Source organism: Pleuronectes platessa, chromosome 10 (assembly GCF_947347685.1).
Source record: "Pleuronectes platessa chromosome 10, fPlePla1.1, whole genome shotgun sequence".
NCBI lineage: Eukaryota > Metazoa > Chordata > Actinopteri > Pleuronectiformes > Pleuronectidae > Pleuronectes > Pleuronectes platessa.
In genome coordinates this window covers 622,597-638,496 of record NC_070635.1, presented here as the reverse complement: position 1 = coordinate 638,496, position 15,900 = coordinate 622,597, and the positions used below count along the sequence as shown (strand labels likewise).

The following is a 15,900-nucleotide window of genomic DNA, read 5'->3' as shown; positions in this document are numbered from 1 at the left end:
GACTCGAAGCTTTCTGGATATTTTAGATTTTTGTCTTCGTCAGGTTGATGAACTACAGACGTCCTCGTCATCATCACCGCACACGATGACACGAGCTGAAGCTGAGGCTCTGCCCTTATAAGGCTCCAACTGGGAGACGAGCCGCAGACTGTGTTTACATCTGTGAACTAAAACACACCGAACAGAGAAAGTTCAGTGACACACTCACACACACTCACACACACTCACACAGACACAGACACACACTCACACTCACACACACTCACACACACACTCACACAGACTCACACAGACACACACACTCAAGAGAATCATCAGCAGCTCGATGTCAGTTTGAAACTTGATTTTTAATCATTAACGAAGCTGCAGCTCAACAAAGTGAAAGTTCATCAAACCTGATTTAAACAAGTTCAGGAAACATGAAAATAAAACATGGAGACGACAGAATAAAGCAGAACAAACTGTACGATAAAGAATATATTCTAAAAGCTGGAGTGGATCAGTTTTACATTTTCGCCAGAGTCGTCTTCTTTGGTTGTTTGTGTTCACATACTGATCGTTACTTATTTTGTTGAAATGAAATTAATTTATACTTGATTATTTGATTAAAAAAGAAAGTTTACAGATAAAACATCTTTTAGGTTTTTCTCTTCAACACGTTCAGTCCCAGAAAGACATCGGATTATTAGTTTTGATTTAAAACAATGTGATAAATGATGAAACCAAACTTCAAAGTTCATATAAACTCACTTTTAATGTTTCTGTCCCTCATTCACTGTGAGAAATTGAGTTTTCAGGTCAAACTCATGAAAGTGGAGTTCGACGTCGACCTCAGTCAAACGAGCACGTTGAAGAAAAAACACAGGAAACTCGTCCACGAGTCAAATTAAACAAATTCAAACATTCAACTTTCCCTGAAGACATTAGCAGTTTAAAGACTTTTAAAGAACTCATGGCCGCCCCCTGGTGGTTTTCCTTGAAGATGCATGTTTTTCTCCTCTTCATCGACTCTTCGTCAAACACAGGTTCTCACACTCGTCTTGTGTCTTGAAGCGGTTCTCGTTTCCGCCGCAGCCTCCGAACCAGAAGCGAGAACATTCGTTCTGCTCGGTGTCGAAGAACCACATCATGGTGTAGTCCTGGCAGCTGCCGGGGTTCTGGCCGAGGAAGCAGGCGTCTGAGGAGAAAGGTCAAAGGTCAGAGACAACACGACGTCTCACTGACGAGGACACGAAGCTTCCAACGTTCACTTAGAAAAACATCTGCTTCCTGTGGTGAAGTTGAACCAGTGACATCACCTCAACCAATAGCAACGTGTTTGTGTGGTTGGTGTCACATCCTGCCCCCCCCCCCCAGCAGGTGATGATCATTGGCCTGTTATTGTGTGACGCTCTTACCTGTGGAGACGAAGCTGTTCAGCTGCGGCGGCGTCAGGACGCTGGGATCTGACGGAGGAAAAGAAACCGTGAACCTCAGCTGCAGGAAACAGTCAGTGTCTCACAGGAAGTGAACAAACACCACGTGACCAACGGGTCTGCTCTGAATCCTTATCCCAACGATTCACGTGTTTCAATTCCTGAGAAAATCAACTTTCCAACGTCTCAGTAAAGAACAGGAAAGAAATATTAAAATCATTTTATGACGAGATCGTTAATGGAAGAGAATCCCTGTGGAGACGAGTGGACAGAGGTTAGTTAGCGTCCGAGCAGCGACTTACTGTCCGTGGAACACGTCTGCAAACATTCGTTTTCCGTGTTAAAGCGATTGGCGTTACCGCCACAACCGCCGAACCAGAAGGGCGAGCATGCAGCGAGGAGCCGGTCAAAGAACCAGACTCGCACAAAGTCGTCACACTGAGAACCAGCGTCAGCGTCCAGCCGACACCGGGCTGAAAGCAGAACACACACATTTACTACACACACTGAGAACCAGCGCCCCCTGTCTGAGACCTCCAGCCTCCACTCAGGGCTCAGAGGTTCTAACCTCTCCTGGGGCAAAGGTCAAAGTCTGTGTGGGACAGGGGGCGTGTCCGAGAGGCCGCAAGGCAAATCTACTCTGACACGCCCCTACCATGGTTATAAACCCCGCCCTCTTAAAGAGGCAGTGACACAGTGGTTGCAAAGTTCTGGAGATAAAGACAGAGACATATTTTTTTATTTAACGCACGTGGTCTTATGAGCTTCTCAGTTAACGAGCCATCGTTTAGATTTAAACAAACGTTACGTTATAAACTAAGTCACGTAAAGTGAGATCCTCCACCAGCCAAGAGCTGTTGACCAATCACAGCAGACTGGGGGTCTTAAAGAGACAGGAGCTAAAACCAAGTGTTTGGGACAGAGGCTGAAAAGAGGAGCAGCAGCGATGGACATTCTGAGGAACGTGATTCTGAACATTAGAACAAGAAGATGTCTCCTTTAACTTTGAATTAGTGTGTGTCTCTCTGTGTGTGTCTCTGTGTGTGTGTGTCTCTCTGTGTGTGTATCTCTGTGTGTGTCTCTCTGTGTGTGTCTCTGTGAGGTGTCTCTCTGTGTGTGTCTCTCTTTGTGTGTGTGTCTCTGTGAGGTGTCTCTCTGTGTGTGTCTCTCTGTGAGGTGTCTCTCTGTGTGTGTCTCTCTGTGAGGTGTCTCTCTGTGTGTGTCTCTGTGTGTGTGTGTCTCTCTGTGTGTGTCTCTGTGAGGTGTCTCTCTGTGTTTGTCTCTGTGTGTGTGTCTCTGTGTGTGTCTCTCTGTGTGTGTTTCTCTGTGTGTGTCTCTGTGTGTGTGTGTCTCTCTGTGTGTGTCTTCCTGTGTGTGTCTCTCTGTGTGTGTCTCTCTGTGTGTGTCTCTCTGTGTTTGTCTCTCTGTGTGTGTCTCTCTGTGTGTGTCTTCCTGTGTGTGTCTCTCTGTGTGTGTCTCTCTGTGTGTGTCTCTCTGTGTGTGTCTCTCTGTGTGTGTCTCTCTGTGTGTGTCTCTCTGTGTGTGTCTTCCTGTGTGTGTCTCTCTGTGTGTGTCTCTCTGTGTGTGTTACCGTTGCCTCCAGTGATCAGTGTGTGTCTCTCTGTGTGTGTGTCTCTCTGTGTGTGTCTCTCTGTGTGTGTTACCGTTGCCTCCAGTGATCAGTGTGTGTCTCTCTGTGTGTGTCTCTCTGTGTGTGTCTCTCTGTGTGTGTCTCTGTGAGGTGTCTCTCTGTGTGTGTCTCTCTTTGTGTGTCTCTGTGTGTGTGTGTCTCTGTGAGGTGTCTCTGTGAGGTGTCTCTCTGTGAGGTGTCTCTCTGTGTTTGTCTCTGTGTGTGTGTCTCTGTGTGTGTCTCTCTGTGTGTGTTTCTCTCTGTGTGTGTCTCTCTGTGTTTGTCTCTCTGTGTGTGTCTCTGTGTGTGTGTGTCTCTCTGTGTGTGTCTTCCTGTGTGTGTCTCTCTGTGTGTGTCTCTCTGTGTGTGTCTCTCTGTGTGTGTCTTCCTGTGTGTGTCTTCCTGTGTGTGTCTCTCTGTGTGTGTCTCTCTGTGTGTGTCTCTCTGTGTTTGTCTCTCTGTGTGGTCTTTCTGGGTGTGTCTTCCTGTGTGTGTCTCTCTGTGTGTGTCTCTCTGTGTGTGTCTCTCTGTGTGTGTTACCGTTGCCTCCAGTGATCAGTGTGTGTCTCTCTGTGTGTGTCTCTCTGTGTGTGTTACCGTTGCCTCCAGTGATCAGTGTGTGTCTCTCTGTGTGTGTCTCTCTGTGTGTGTTACCGTTGCCTCCAGTGATCAGTGTGTGTCCCTCTCCCTGGCTCAGCCTCTGGAGGACGTCCAGCTGTCCACTCTGTGTCCGTCTCCTCGTCTCCTGGAACTTCTCCTTCGCCTCATCGGCAAACTCCTCCTCCTCAGGCCACGCCCCCTGCTCCTGACTGGACGCAGCAGACCACATGTGTCAGTGTGTGATTCAGGTTCTGCTGAGTCGTGATCAACTGGTGGAACTGGTCCAAACGGGGGGGACCAGGTCAGACTGTGTCTTCCTGCGGCCGCTCACCAGACACAGCAGAACTCTGAGGAACATTATCAAACTGCACATTGAATAAAAACTAAAAACTAATAACTTTACATTAAACATTTAGTAGAACTTTGTAGTTTGTCTTTCTTGATTCTTGTTGTTCTGGTTTGTTCCCTCCTGGTTGATGCTTAGTGTGACTCAGCTCATTGTAATGTAATTACTCTCCTGAATGTAGAGTTGTACTTGAAAAGGTTCCTCAGACCCAGAGGAGGTCTGGATCTGGATCAAGCTGAACCGGGTTCAGCTCAGAAAACACGTTCGACTTCAGGAACCAGTTGTTAATGTTATTTTCCCTCATTGTTAAAGAGTCGTTAGTTAATCAGAACTCAGGATTCTTTCTCTTCACTCTCGAGGAACAAAGACATTTTCCCACGAATCTGAATTCATGTTCTTACTTCATCTTTCAAACTGTGAAGAAATCACAGAAACACACAAATAATCTCCTGTTCTAGTGAAACAGGTAATTTCAGAGCTGAGAGTCCAGCTCCGTCTGTTACCCGCTGATGAAGACCTGTCCTCCAGCTGGACCCTGACCTCCAGCCTGACCCTTCAGCTGATCACACCTCTGCCTGGAGGACGGAGGAGGATACGAGTTCAGTCCCTCTGAAAGACACAAGGAAGACGTTCAGCGCCTCAGACTCGTGTTTGAATATGAGTCTCATATTACTGGAGGGTTCATGAGGAGGCTCGGTTCATGTGGGCGGGTCTCACTGGTGAGGGCGCAGAGGAACACTCTGAAGAAGCGCTGGGCGTATCCCTGCTCGTCGGCCATGGGTCGGCCCAGGTGGATCAGGTGCTGCTGGAGGGGGGGGCTGGCGAGCGCCTCCACCTGCGCCCGGCTGTAGCGATCGCCGACCGTCGCCACAAACACCGCCACGCCCTCACACTTGGCCTTCTGGGAGATGTACTGCAGCTTGGCCCGGTCGGACTCGGCGGTCCGGGTGCCGACCACGACGAGCAGCACCCTCCTCCTGCGGGGCTGGGGGGCCTTCAGGAGCAGCTCGGTGAGGCTGAACTCCAGCGTCTGTCCCAGGGCCGAGGAGCCGCCCTGCTGCTGCATGCTCTGGATCAGGTGCGTCCTCATCACGCTGTGGTTCTGGTAGGCCTGCAGACCGAACTCCACCTTGGGCGCCTGGGTGCCGCTCTGCTGGACCACAGCCACCCGGGCCTGTTTGCCGGCCCGGCGGGGCTGCGAGCTCACGGCCAGCTGCTCCACCACAGAGCCCAGCAGCTGCTGGGCGCCGGTGTACTCGTCCGCCTGCATCTCCCTGGAGCTGTCGAGCAACAGGACCAGGTCCGCGTCCACCTCCTGGGGGGGCAGCGGCTCCTGGACCGAGGTGCACTCGGCTGCACGGCTGCACGGGTCTGAAGAAACAGAACTCATCATCTCGAAACCGGCTCAGCACTTACTGAGCAGAATAGACTTTGTGAAGTGAAGAATGAAGCAGAACCATTGACAGAAATATGAGAAGAGGATTTCTTTATGATTCATCTGAACACGACCTCTCACCGTAGCAGATGGCACAGTTCTTGACCTTCCTCAGGTCGGCAGCCATGTCCCGACCCAGCACAGAGAAGATGGAGTTTCCGGAGTCGTCGACCTGAGGAGAAACAGAAGGCGTCATGCATCACGATCCGAGAGCATGACACACACAACTACAAATCATCTCCTTCATCTCCAGGATTAAACATCTTGCTGCTGGATTTCCAGCTGCAGCTTCTCAAACACAAACATCTGGTGGCTCTCACTGAACGGATCATTAATCAGATGAGCTGGAGCCAGAGGAGCTGGAGCCAGAGGAGCTGGAGCCAGAGGAGCTGGAGCCAGAGGAGCTGGAGCCAGAGGAGCTGGAGCCAGAGGAGCTGGAGATATTCAGAGTTTGCCGTTTGAAGCATCAACAGTAACCTGCTCGCTGCTTGAGTCTGAGATGTTTGGTTTGAATGTTCTCACGTCATCAGGTTCTATTTACACCACAGACACCAGGATCCAGATGTTCTCGGCAGACCGATGACTTTAGGATTTGAGACGTGACCTGAACTCTCAAGATCTGTTACTTGATAAAAACTGAAGAATTTATTTATCAATCGATGCAGATTCCCTAGATTCACAGAATCTGCTGATCAGGCCCCGGAGCTCGGGTTGGGAGCTGGTTTCAGAATGACAGAAGTTTCCTGCTCCTCCCGCAGCCTCTGATTCTGTGGTGGAGATCTGAGGAACCAGTTCTAGAGAAAGCACCGGCACTAGAGACATGGGACCCAGGCTGGATTCTCCTGAGCTCTCTGGGTCAGAACCTTTGAGGAATCGAACCTACCTCCAGGGCTCGACCAATGGCTGGAGCGTTCTCCAGAGAGATGACCGCCGGGACGATGTTCAGGGCCCGGTACTCCATCACAGCGGTGACAATGTTGTCAACGTCCTGTGTCCGCCCGCCAGAGAGGAAGACCGCCACCTTCCTCATCATCATTCCAGCTCGCACCCGCTTGAAGACGTTCTGACCCACGAAGCGCATGGCGGCCCCGAGGTGGCGTTTGTTGGACGTCCTCTCCAGGGCGATGTTCCTCACCGAGTCCAGGAGCTGCTTCTTGCGGCGGTAGTCCTGGAAGCGGATCAGGTACTTGGTGTAGGCGCTGTAGCCGACCACAGCGACCCGGGCGCCGGTCGGACAGTTGCTCTCGGACACGGCCACGTCCTCCAGCAGAGACAGGAGGGCGGCCCGCTGCCTCTCGAAGGAGGCCGGGGTCACGTCCTCAGACATGTCCAGACCAAACACCAGCTCCGTGGGGTAGGCCGGGCACTGGGACCGATCTGAAAACCAACAAAGAAGAAACCCCAGAATCATGTGAGTTACACAGGAAATGACCCCAGACTCCAAAACCTGGGCTGCATCACATTCTCTGGGGAAACCACAGGAGACGGATCTGGTCCTCGATGGGGACGGAGTCAAAGACCTGAGGAGGGTTTGTGTGGTGATGATGTCACAGTTGTGTTCTCTGCACGTTGTGTTGCTGGAGGATACGTACCAAAGGAACAAGCTGCGAGCAGAAGGAAACAAATGGTTCAGAGTCAGCTGCTGTGAGCGATGAAGGAGACACTCGGATCAACAGATACACAAACGTGTTGTCATGTCATTGTCCAGTTGTGGATTGATTTCTCTGTGTAAGTAAATATAATAAAAAAGAATCTCTTACCACAGTTGTCTCTGATGTAGGTGACGAGCTGACACTCCTGAGGACACATGAGGAAACACGTCTTATCATCTGATCGTGGCAGTGATGTGAATCAGAAGTGAGGGGGACTTACCGTCATGCCTTTGCCTCCAGGCAGGCCTCGCTGTCCCTGAGGATAGAGCAGACAAAGATTATTTTAATAAAACTATTGATTCAGTGATTAATGTGGTCAGCGCTTGTTTTCTTGAATCCATCCTCCTGAGGAAGTTAAGATGGAACATAAAGAGTTCAGAGCTGAATCTGCAAATATTACATTTAAACTAATTATTAATCAACTTAATTTTAATATTTAGTTAAAAGTTTCTGAAATTCATTATTTACGTCAGACAGCAGTGAAAATGAATTCTAATATATAAATAAGATTAAATACAAGATAAGTATTTAATGATTTAGAATCACTGATTCTTTTTCTGCCGATGAACCTGACTCCGCCCAGCTTTAACTTTATTTTGATATTGCACTTTGATGTTTATAACTGTAGATTTTATTTTCTTATAAAAAAAATTTGTATGAACTTTTGAACATTTGATATTTTTGTTTTGTTGTCAGAGTTAATTCTTTTTTTCAGAGTAAATTCTAAGTATGAATTTGGTTTTATTCACGTTATTTTGGTTTAATGATGAATTTTATGTGGTAATAAATTAAAGTTTGACTCTAAAGTTTCTTCAACTCGACGGAATTATTTCTATAAACGATGAAATGTCTGTAACTGACTTGTCACAGACAACTAACTCAGGATTAACTGTTTATTTAATGATGATGACGAGTCGACCCCCCCCCCCCACTCACTCTGTGTCCTGAGTAACCCGGCTCTCCAGTCCCTCCTGACCCCCCCGGTCGGCCTGAGTTGCCCTGTGTCGGTCGGAGCAGAAGCAAACATCACGTCACTTGAGCAGAAACAACTTCAACTGGATGAATCTCATGTGACTCGTTGATCTTCACTCACTCCTCGTCCTCTGTTGCCTTTAGGACCTGGGGATCCTTCGGGTCCCTGCAGACCTTCCTCACCCTGAAGGAAGAGATCAACACTTCCTGTTTCATTTTACTTGGGAGTTAAATACAATCCAAACATCATCATTTCAGGAAGCAGCTGATTTTCCTGACAACTCAGAATGATTCAAAGCTCTGAAAGAGTCTGAAGATAAATTCATCAACTTGTTAATAGATCCTCCTGATTCCTGTGAAGCTTCTGGACGCTCAGCTTCCTCTCGCTCATCTTCAAACATCGTGTTCTCAGTATCAACTCATCATTTCAACTCTGGGAAATAAAACTGCTGAAGGGTTAAAACTCGGAGGTTCCACCGCTCACACTGTGATGTACTACCAGAGGAAGTATTCACATCATCTCACCTCTCGAACTTCAGCTGCACAACAACTCCTATTATCTACTTCATTCTGATTGTAGATTCACTTTGACTCTCTCGTTCATTCTTTAAAACATTCAGGTTTCTTCCAGACGATGGAGAAGATCCTCCGTGTTTTTACATCATCACAGCTCACATAGAGTTTACTTTATTATTCAACGTCTACTCAGGTTTATTAGTTTGGTCCATGTCCAATCTGCTAACATGGAGGAGGTTTATGACATGTACTGCAGCCAGACACCAGGGGGCGATCACCCTGTTTAGTGTGTGAGCCTTCAGAAGACTTGTGATGAGTGAGAGTGGACGACTCACCAGAAGACCAGGATAACCGGGGAAACCAGGATCTCCCTGTGGACCGACACAAACAGGTCATTTCAAAGATAAACAAAATGATTCAAAAGGATGAACATTATTATTTTGTTCCTACCTTGACACCTCTCAGTCCCGGAGGTCCATGACCATCTCGACCATCCTGACCCTGGAACAGTCGGTCACAAGCTTTAATATTAAAAACCCAGTTGATATTTAGCAGTAAACAGACGTTCAGGCTCTTACAGGCATTCCTCTGGGTCCCTGGGATCCTGACACACCCGGAACCCCGGAGTCTCCTGGTTGGCCCTTCAACAACAACAACAACAACAACACTTGTTTATTTAGGTTTTCTTACTTACTTTGACATTTTGTCTAATCTAGATTATATAAATCTAATCTAGTGTTATCTTGTATTTTTATAAACCAGTTTGATCGAACATGATCTACACTCTTCAAATGTAATATCTTTTTTTTTTACCTGATCCATCAAGTCTAATCAAATCTAGATTTTATTCATCAGAAGTCTCATAATTCATAACCTACTGATTTGAAATGTTCTGGTCTCACCCGTTCAAATGTGTTGCAATCTGTAATATCTATATATAATATCTATAATATCTATTTATGAGTTTAACCTAGTCTCATCTCATTAAGTCTAATCTCATGTCTGTATGACCTGGATGGATCTAATCTGTTGTATTTAAACTGGTCTGATCTGGTCTGGAGATGAAACCACTTCACGGACCTTCTGCCCGTTGGCTCCACGCTGCCCGACGGAACCCGGTGCTCCAGCTGCTCCTGGTCCTCCCTGCATCAAACAAAGCGTTAGAGCAACAAGAGCAATCTGGAATCTGAGCGTCCCTGAACGCACCGTCCATCTGTATGGAGAGAAACCTGCTGAGTCATGCATGAGGGGATCAGTCCACAAATGATCAGTAGAACTCTGATTGTGTGTTATCTGATAAACAATAACAGCTTTCTATTCCAAACCCAGAGAGAAACTAGAGTCATCACCTGGTCACCTCCGCCAGAGGGGAAACACCCAAGAGGTCACAACAGGTGAGGTCACTGTGACCTTTGACCTCCCAAATCGAACCAGTTCATCTGTGGGTCAAACTGAACCTTTGTTCACAACTTGAAGAAATTCCCTCTCGGCCTCTAGAGATATCGCTCACGACTATAGAGCTGACAACCTGAAGCAGAAGGGTGTGTGTGTGTGTGTGTGTGTGTGTGTGTGTGTGTGTGTGTGTGTGTGTTACCACCTGCTGTCCACTTCACAAATCAATCAAACTGATGAATATCTGACCCTGGAGTCAGAGAGCAGATGACATCACAGACTGACTCAGTCTTTAAAAGCCGTCAAACTCAAAAACAACTTCCGACGATCGACCAGAAGAAAATTCTCAACCACGAGAATCAGGGGGAAAAAGTTTGGCTTCAACTTAAACTTCATCGATATCATATTTAGAATTAGATTCTAACGGAGTCTGGAAACCAGGTCTCAGTTCCTCAGGAGGTGCGTCTGTGTCTGAGATCTGAATGAATCCTGTTTTCACTTTGTGTGTCAATCAAAAGTTTCTCATGGTTTCTCTCTGCTCTAACAGAAATGTCTGAGGAGCGTCAGAGTGACACACAATGAAGGCCTCAAGTCGTTTGGTCTGATCTTTGCATTTATCAGAATGAATTCAAAAACGCTCTGTGCATCTGAGCTGGTCTGGGATCAGCTCAGAGGAAGTAAACGCAGACTGACCTGGGGTCCGGGAAGACCAGGGCCTCCTCTCGGTCCAGGTTGACCTCTGACCCCTCGGGGACCCTGTGGAGACGACATGTGACTGGTTGGAGACGATGGGGAATTCTCTGCTGGTGGTTAACAAGCTACTGTCCTGCTGAGTCCACTCACCTGTTTACCAGAAGCTCCAGGGCTCCCTGGTACTCCTGCATCTCCTGGCCTTCCAGAGGCCCCCTGCAGGAGGACACACACACACACACACACACACACACACACACAGACCCACAGACCCACACAGGTGTCACATACACCGTCACTAGCAGCTCAGAGCTTTGTCTGATGTCCTCTCTTACCTTCTCCCCGAGCGGCCCTCTCCTTCCATTTGGACCCTGGAATAGAAACATCAGAGTTTTAATCTTATCTGTTTATTTTTCATCTCTTTCTTTAAAGTTTTCCAACATTTTCCTTGATTTCTCAGATGGAAAACATGAGACATGTTTATAAAACTGATATTTATGAGTGTGAGACAAATAAAACGATCTCGATCTAGTTTTTGTTGTTGTGTTGTTGTTGTGTAACCTTTAACCTTCGGAGGGAGACAGATTAAGATAAAGATCAGAAAATCCTGTATTGATCCCCATCGGGAAAAAGTAGAATTACTCCAGTAAAGAGTAAATAAAGGTAAAAAGAATAGAATCTTATAAATAGAAGAACATGTCAGATTCTAAAATATGAAGAAGTGCAAATCCAGAGAGAATCCAAATCTGATCCTATTATTAATTCTTTGGCTCAAACACTGGGTCCCACATTTCCCATAATGCAACAGGACAGTGTCTGTAACAGTTCACTTGTTTATAAATTCGGTTACATCACAGCTCAGTTTTTACAGTGAGCAGATATCTTAATAAATCTCACCGGGTTTCCAAGGCCTCCTCCCCCCCCCACACGTCCGTCCAGTCCGGCTGGTCCCTGTGGATCCAAACATCAGAACCACCACAGACACATTCAGCTTTTACTATAATCAGTATTTAATAAATATTGATTTTCTGTTCAGAAAACACGGATCTAGCTTCATAAAGACAAGTCTACTGAGAATTATCACATCCAGTACAGCTGACTCAGTATCCCACAATGCATTGCTAGGTGTAATATAAAGGAACATTTTAATCTGGTAAATAAAATGAGAATAAAAAGACTCAAATGTGATTTAATAAAAACTGAAAGTTGTAGCAGGAAACTGAATATTTTATATTTATGAATGTGGGTAAAATCTTAAAAATATTATATATGCATTATTAACATGTATGTTCACATGATGCAGCTTGTTTTAGTCAGTGGCGACCTTTGACCCTTAAACCCTCTTTCTGTGACGGCCTACCGGTGAACCCGGGTTGCCGGATTCCCCTCTGGGTCCTGGGGTTGTGTTGTCAGCGCCTGGTTCACCCTGACAAATAAAAACACACAAAAATACACAACCATCAATTACACAACAATTTTTTTTTCAAAGGTTGATTTTCTCCATTTACCACCAAACAAGGTATAATAATAATAATACATGTTAACTGTAAACTTCAGGTTCATCAGCTGACAAACAGTTCAGTTTATTGATGACGTTGACAAAGACGACAGGAAATAAAAAATTCTCTGAGCTCAAACTTCTGATGTGAGATCCTAAAGTACAATTTCCCATAATGCAACACTACAGTGTTTAACGCCACTACTCACCGGATCTCCTCTCAGTCCTCGCTGTCCTTTTAGCCCCGCCTCCCCTCTGATACCGGGGATACCCTGAGGACCACATTACAACATGTCAATCCAACAGCCGGGGGTCAGAGGTCAACGCCTCAGAGCGCCACTCGTCCATCGTGATGACATCACAGCTGGGGGGGGATTCCACCGATTCCAGAGAAACGCTTTGTACTACAGATTGAATTCCCCCCCCCAGGGCGTCAAGTGACCACGTCCGCTCTTGCGTGTGACGCTTTGTGGAAATCTAACTTTCAGTTTAAGTGATTGAAACAATTTGTGAAATGTATCCACAGTAAAAATAACTCATACAATTATAATGTGATAAATATAACATTTAAATATGAAGAGTCTTTGTGAGTGAACATTTGTTAAATGTTGCAAATGTTAATCAATGACAAAAGAAAATTAAATCAAACAATAACTTTCTATCAATAATTAAATCTATAAATGACCATTGTTGAGATAACTATTTAAGTTCGTAAAAAGTTTCCATTTACATTAAAAAACATCTAAATAAAATATCATGGAACAAAACAATTATAAATGTTTTTGCAACGTTGTAAAATTATCATTCTGTTGTTCATTAAAAAAATAAACAAATGTGATAGAGAGTTTTAAATATAAAGAGCATAATCAGACAGTAATGATAATAATAATAAGGTTTACTGGGTTTCCTAGATGTCCTCTGTCTCCCAGGCCTCCGCTGTTTCCCGTCACTCCCTGAAACACAAACCAGAGGAAACTGCTCAGGAAGCTGGAGCCAGAGATTCACAGCTATCGCTCATTTCCTGTGTCGAGGAAACCAAAACAGAGACAAGAGTCGTGTCCACAGATCGGATTAATCAGTGAAGCAATCAGCCTCTGATCGTCTGATTGCTTCACTTCATGTTTGAGGGGAAACTAGAAGATTCAGCTGCGCTTCAGTCTGGAGAAACGTAGAGACTGGATGATTCTGGAGAAACGTAGAGACTGGATGATTCTGGAGAAACGTAGAGACTGGAGGATTCTGGAGAAACGTATAGACTGGATGATTGTGTGTCTGCTGCGGTTGGTACCTGTTCTCCGTTGACTCCGTCCAGCCCGTCCTCGCCGTCTTCCCCCTGTAACGTTGAAGGAGACTTGAGCGTCAGAGATGTTTTTTCTCTGTCTCCTATCTTTACTGTTTATCCAAACATTCCTGAGGACACGTCACATCGCCTCCTCCTCCCTCGTTCACTCACCCTGTTCCCCCGGATGCCTCGGAAGCCCTGAGGAAACAAACCGCACGAGTCAGACAACAGACAACATCTGGAACACAATGATAATCTGTGATCTGACACGAGAGTTCAGTGATTCTGACTCAGCTGCTCTGTACCTTTGGTCCTCTGAGCCCAGAGCATCCCTCCAGGCCCTGGGGTCCGCTCGGCCCGGGACGCCCCCGCTCGCCCTGTCCCAGACAAATGAGACATTATAAACAGTGAGAACACGACTGAGAACAACTCGACCGCTGAGGACACAGAACATCAGAACCTTTCTTCTGATCTGCTCCTGTTTCATTCAAATGTTGATCTACAGTTATTTCCACTCAATAAGGATCCGGTTTAGTCTTTGTCTGGTCAGATGTGAAGTTGATGATGAAAGAGTCACTCACAGCGCCGCCCTCTTCTCCCGGGAAGCCCAGATAACCCTTCTGTCCAGAGGCACCCTGGGAAAGACACAGACACGTTCAGACTCTGAGGAGGAAACTGGAATAATCTGTGATTTTAAATGAGGAGAAACACGAAGCCATCGTTTCACATCAGGGATCATTTCTCTCGTCACTCGAGGAAACTGTTCACATCAGGAAAATGAATGTGTGACGAGTTTCAGATTCTGCTGTTGTTTACTGTTTGTGTACAAGGTTCAGGTTCTTGTACTTTATAACTTTATACGACCTCTGCATTTATCTAATGGCTGCAAAGTTAAACATACAAAATAACAACATTACAAAGAACAGTGCAGGTTTATCTGAACGCAACTTTTTCTCTGCTGCTGTTTTTTCGTTGCTGTCATTTCTCGAATGTAAAGTCATTAATGAAATATGAGATTTTATAATTCTATTGACGTTCATCACAGATTCTGACCTTACTCCACTTTTCGCACTAAGTGACCTGAGGACTTGCTCCAGCTCCGACACTTTGACCTCTGTGGAAGTATAAATTTAACATTGACCTTGGAATGCTGGGAACCAAAGCCATGTGGAGCGTTACTGTTGAACCGGGACACATTGTTTAGACATCATGTTTAAACTTGAAAGGTTTGTATATTCTGGTCACCTTTGACCCCGGGGGCCCCCACGAGCCACGGATGCCTTCATTTCCCGAACATTTGCACAAGAGGCCGCAGCACTCCTTGTTGGACACGGTGTCCTGCAGAGAGGACACGTTGGACACGAGACAACAGGGTTTTCAGTTTGGTGAATCCGTACTCAAAGCTCCTGTTCACAGGAAGTGCTCTGCTCTCCGGTGAAACTTTATCTCATTCAACTCGGAAAATAAATCTTCTTGTATTTCAAGTTATTATTATAGAATAAAGTGTTGATTCTCTTGAATAACACAAACAGGAAGTTGATCTCTGCCTTCACTTACAATCTGCTTGAGGACGCTGCTGCCCACACTCGACATGCCGATGCTCAGCGGGAGCTTGTAACCGAAGCCTCGCCCGAACTCCACCTTCTGCAGCTGGGCGGAGTCCCCGGCTCCCTCCAGGGCCACGGTCAGCAGGGCGTTGACGCCTGCCGACAAACAAACGCAGAGGAAGACGTCGATGGCATGAATGATAATTAAATAACGTTTCTAACGGCTCTGCTGAATCAAAGTCCTGTTTGGGTTTCTACCAGACAGTCTCAGCTGCTCGGCTTCTTTCTTCAGCGTCATCACGTCTTCATCAAGTCCGTCTGAGAAGATCACCAGCACCTGAGGAGGAAGGTCACATGACACTCTGCTGTTATCTCTACTGTCTCATCAGCTTAGGTTCTTCAAATGGTTGTGACACTGTTATATAATGTTAACGTTCAATAATCCCTCAACTCACGTAAATAGTATAAAGTCTAAATATATCGACTTTACTGGATCTCAGGATAAAACCTGTTGATTCTGTGACAAACGAAAGTCAGAGCTTCAGGTTTTCTTCTTCTTCTGCTCCTCAGCTGGCACTTGGTGAACAGTCATGTGATTTCATTAATCCTACATCGGTGCCAGATTTGTGGTTTGACACCGAAGAAAGACGCATTGAGAGTTTCCACAGCCACATGGAAATACTTGAAAATCCATTAAGAGTCATTTTCTTAACTTAGAAATCTGATTTATTGCAGGCAAATGAAATCTCTGTGGATATTTCACCATCTGACTGAGCTGTGTTCTGTTCACTGCAGCAGGAAACAGGACGTGAAGAACATCTGAACCAGTCACAAACTAGACTTTCTCCTGATCAGCGTCAGACTTTGTTTTTATCACAGAAAATCTCCTTTACTGAGGTTTTATATCAGGTGAGAAGTGGAGTCT

The 15,900-nt window shown here is 46.0% G+C and overlaps 1 protein-coding gene across 1 annotated transcript in view; it reads right to left on the bottom strand.

Annotated features, from left to right (window-relative positions):
- Positions 1-328: 328 nt before the first annotated feature.
- The window catches only part of col6a4a (collagen, type VI, alpha 4a), a 38,258-nt gene continuing 22,686 nt past the window's right edge, over positions 329-15,900 (bottom strand). The window contains exons 12-42 of the mRNA XM_053432271.1: positions 15,234-15,312; positions 14,986-15,131; positions 14,674-14,766; positions 14,010-14,063; positions 13,734-13,805; positions 13,600-13,626; positions 13,435-13,479; positions 13,046-13,099; positions 12,356-12,418; positions 12,009-12,074; positions 11,546-11,599; positions 10,984-11,019; positions 10,802-10,864; positions 10,652-10,714; positions 9,647-9,709; positions 9,145-9,207; positions 9,017-9,067; positions 8,902-8,937; positions 8,172-8,234; positions 8,015-8,077; positions 7,299-7,334; positions 7,187-7,223; positions 7,019-7,030; positions 6,310-6,803; positions 5,508-5,598; positions 4,709-5,362; positions 4,495-4,600; positions 3,755-3,854; positions 1,718-1,949; positions 1,398-1,445; positions 329-1,177 (exon numbers count right to left, since the gene is read on the bottom strand). Coding sequence (XP_053288246.1) covers positions 1,002-1,177; positions 1,398-1,445; positions 1,718-1,949; positions 3,755-3,854; positions 4,495-4,600; positions 4,709-5,362; positions 5,508-5,598; positions 6,310-6,803; positions 7,019-7,030; positions 7,187-7,223; positions 7,299-7,334; positions 8,015-8,077; positions 8,172-8,234; positions 8,902-8,937; positions 9,017-9,067; positions 9,145-9,207; positions 9,647-9,709; positions 10,652-10,714; positions 10,802-10,864; positions 10,984-11,019; positions 11,546-11,599; positions 12,009-12,074; positions 12,356-12,418; positions 13,046-13,099; positions 13,435-13,479; positions 13,600-13,626; positions 13,734-13,805; positions 14,010-14,063; positions 14,674-14,766; positions 14,986-15,131; positions 15,234-15,312 — 3,240 coding nt within the window. The 3' untranslated portion in view covers positions 329-1,001. The remainder of the gene's footprint in view (positions 1,178-1,397; positions 1,446-1,717; positions 1,950-3,754; positions 3,855-4,494; positions 4,601-4,708; positions 5,363-5,507; positions 5,599-6,309; positions 6,804-7,018; positions 7,031-7,186; positions 7,224-7,298; positions 7,335-8,014; positions 8,078-8,171; positions 8,235-8,901; positions 8,938-9,016; positions 9,068-9,144; positions 9,208-9,646; positions 9,710-10,651; positions 10,715-10,801; positions 10,865-10,983; positions 11,020-11,545; positions 11,600-12,008; positions 12,075-12,355; positions 12,419-13,045; positions 13,100-13,434; positions 13,480-13,599; positions 13,627-13,733; positions 13,806-14,009; positions 14,064-14,673; positions 14,767-14,985; positions 15,132-15,233; positions 15,313-15,900) is intronic.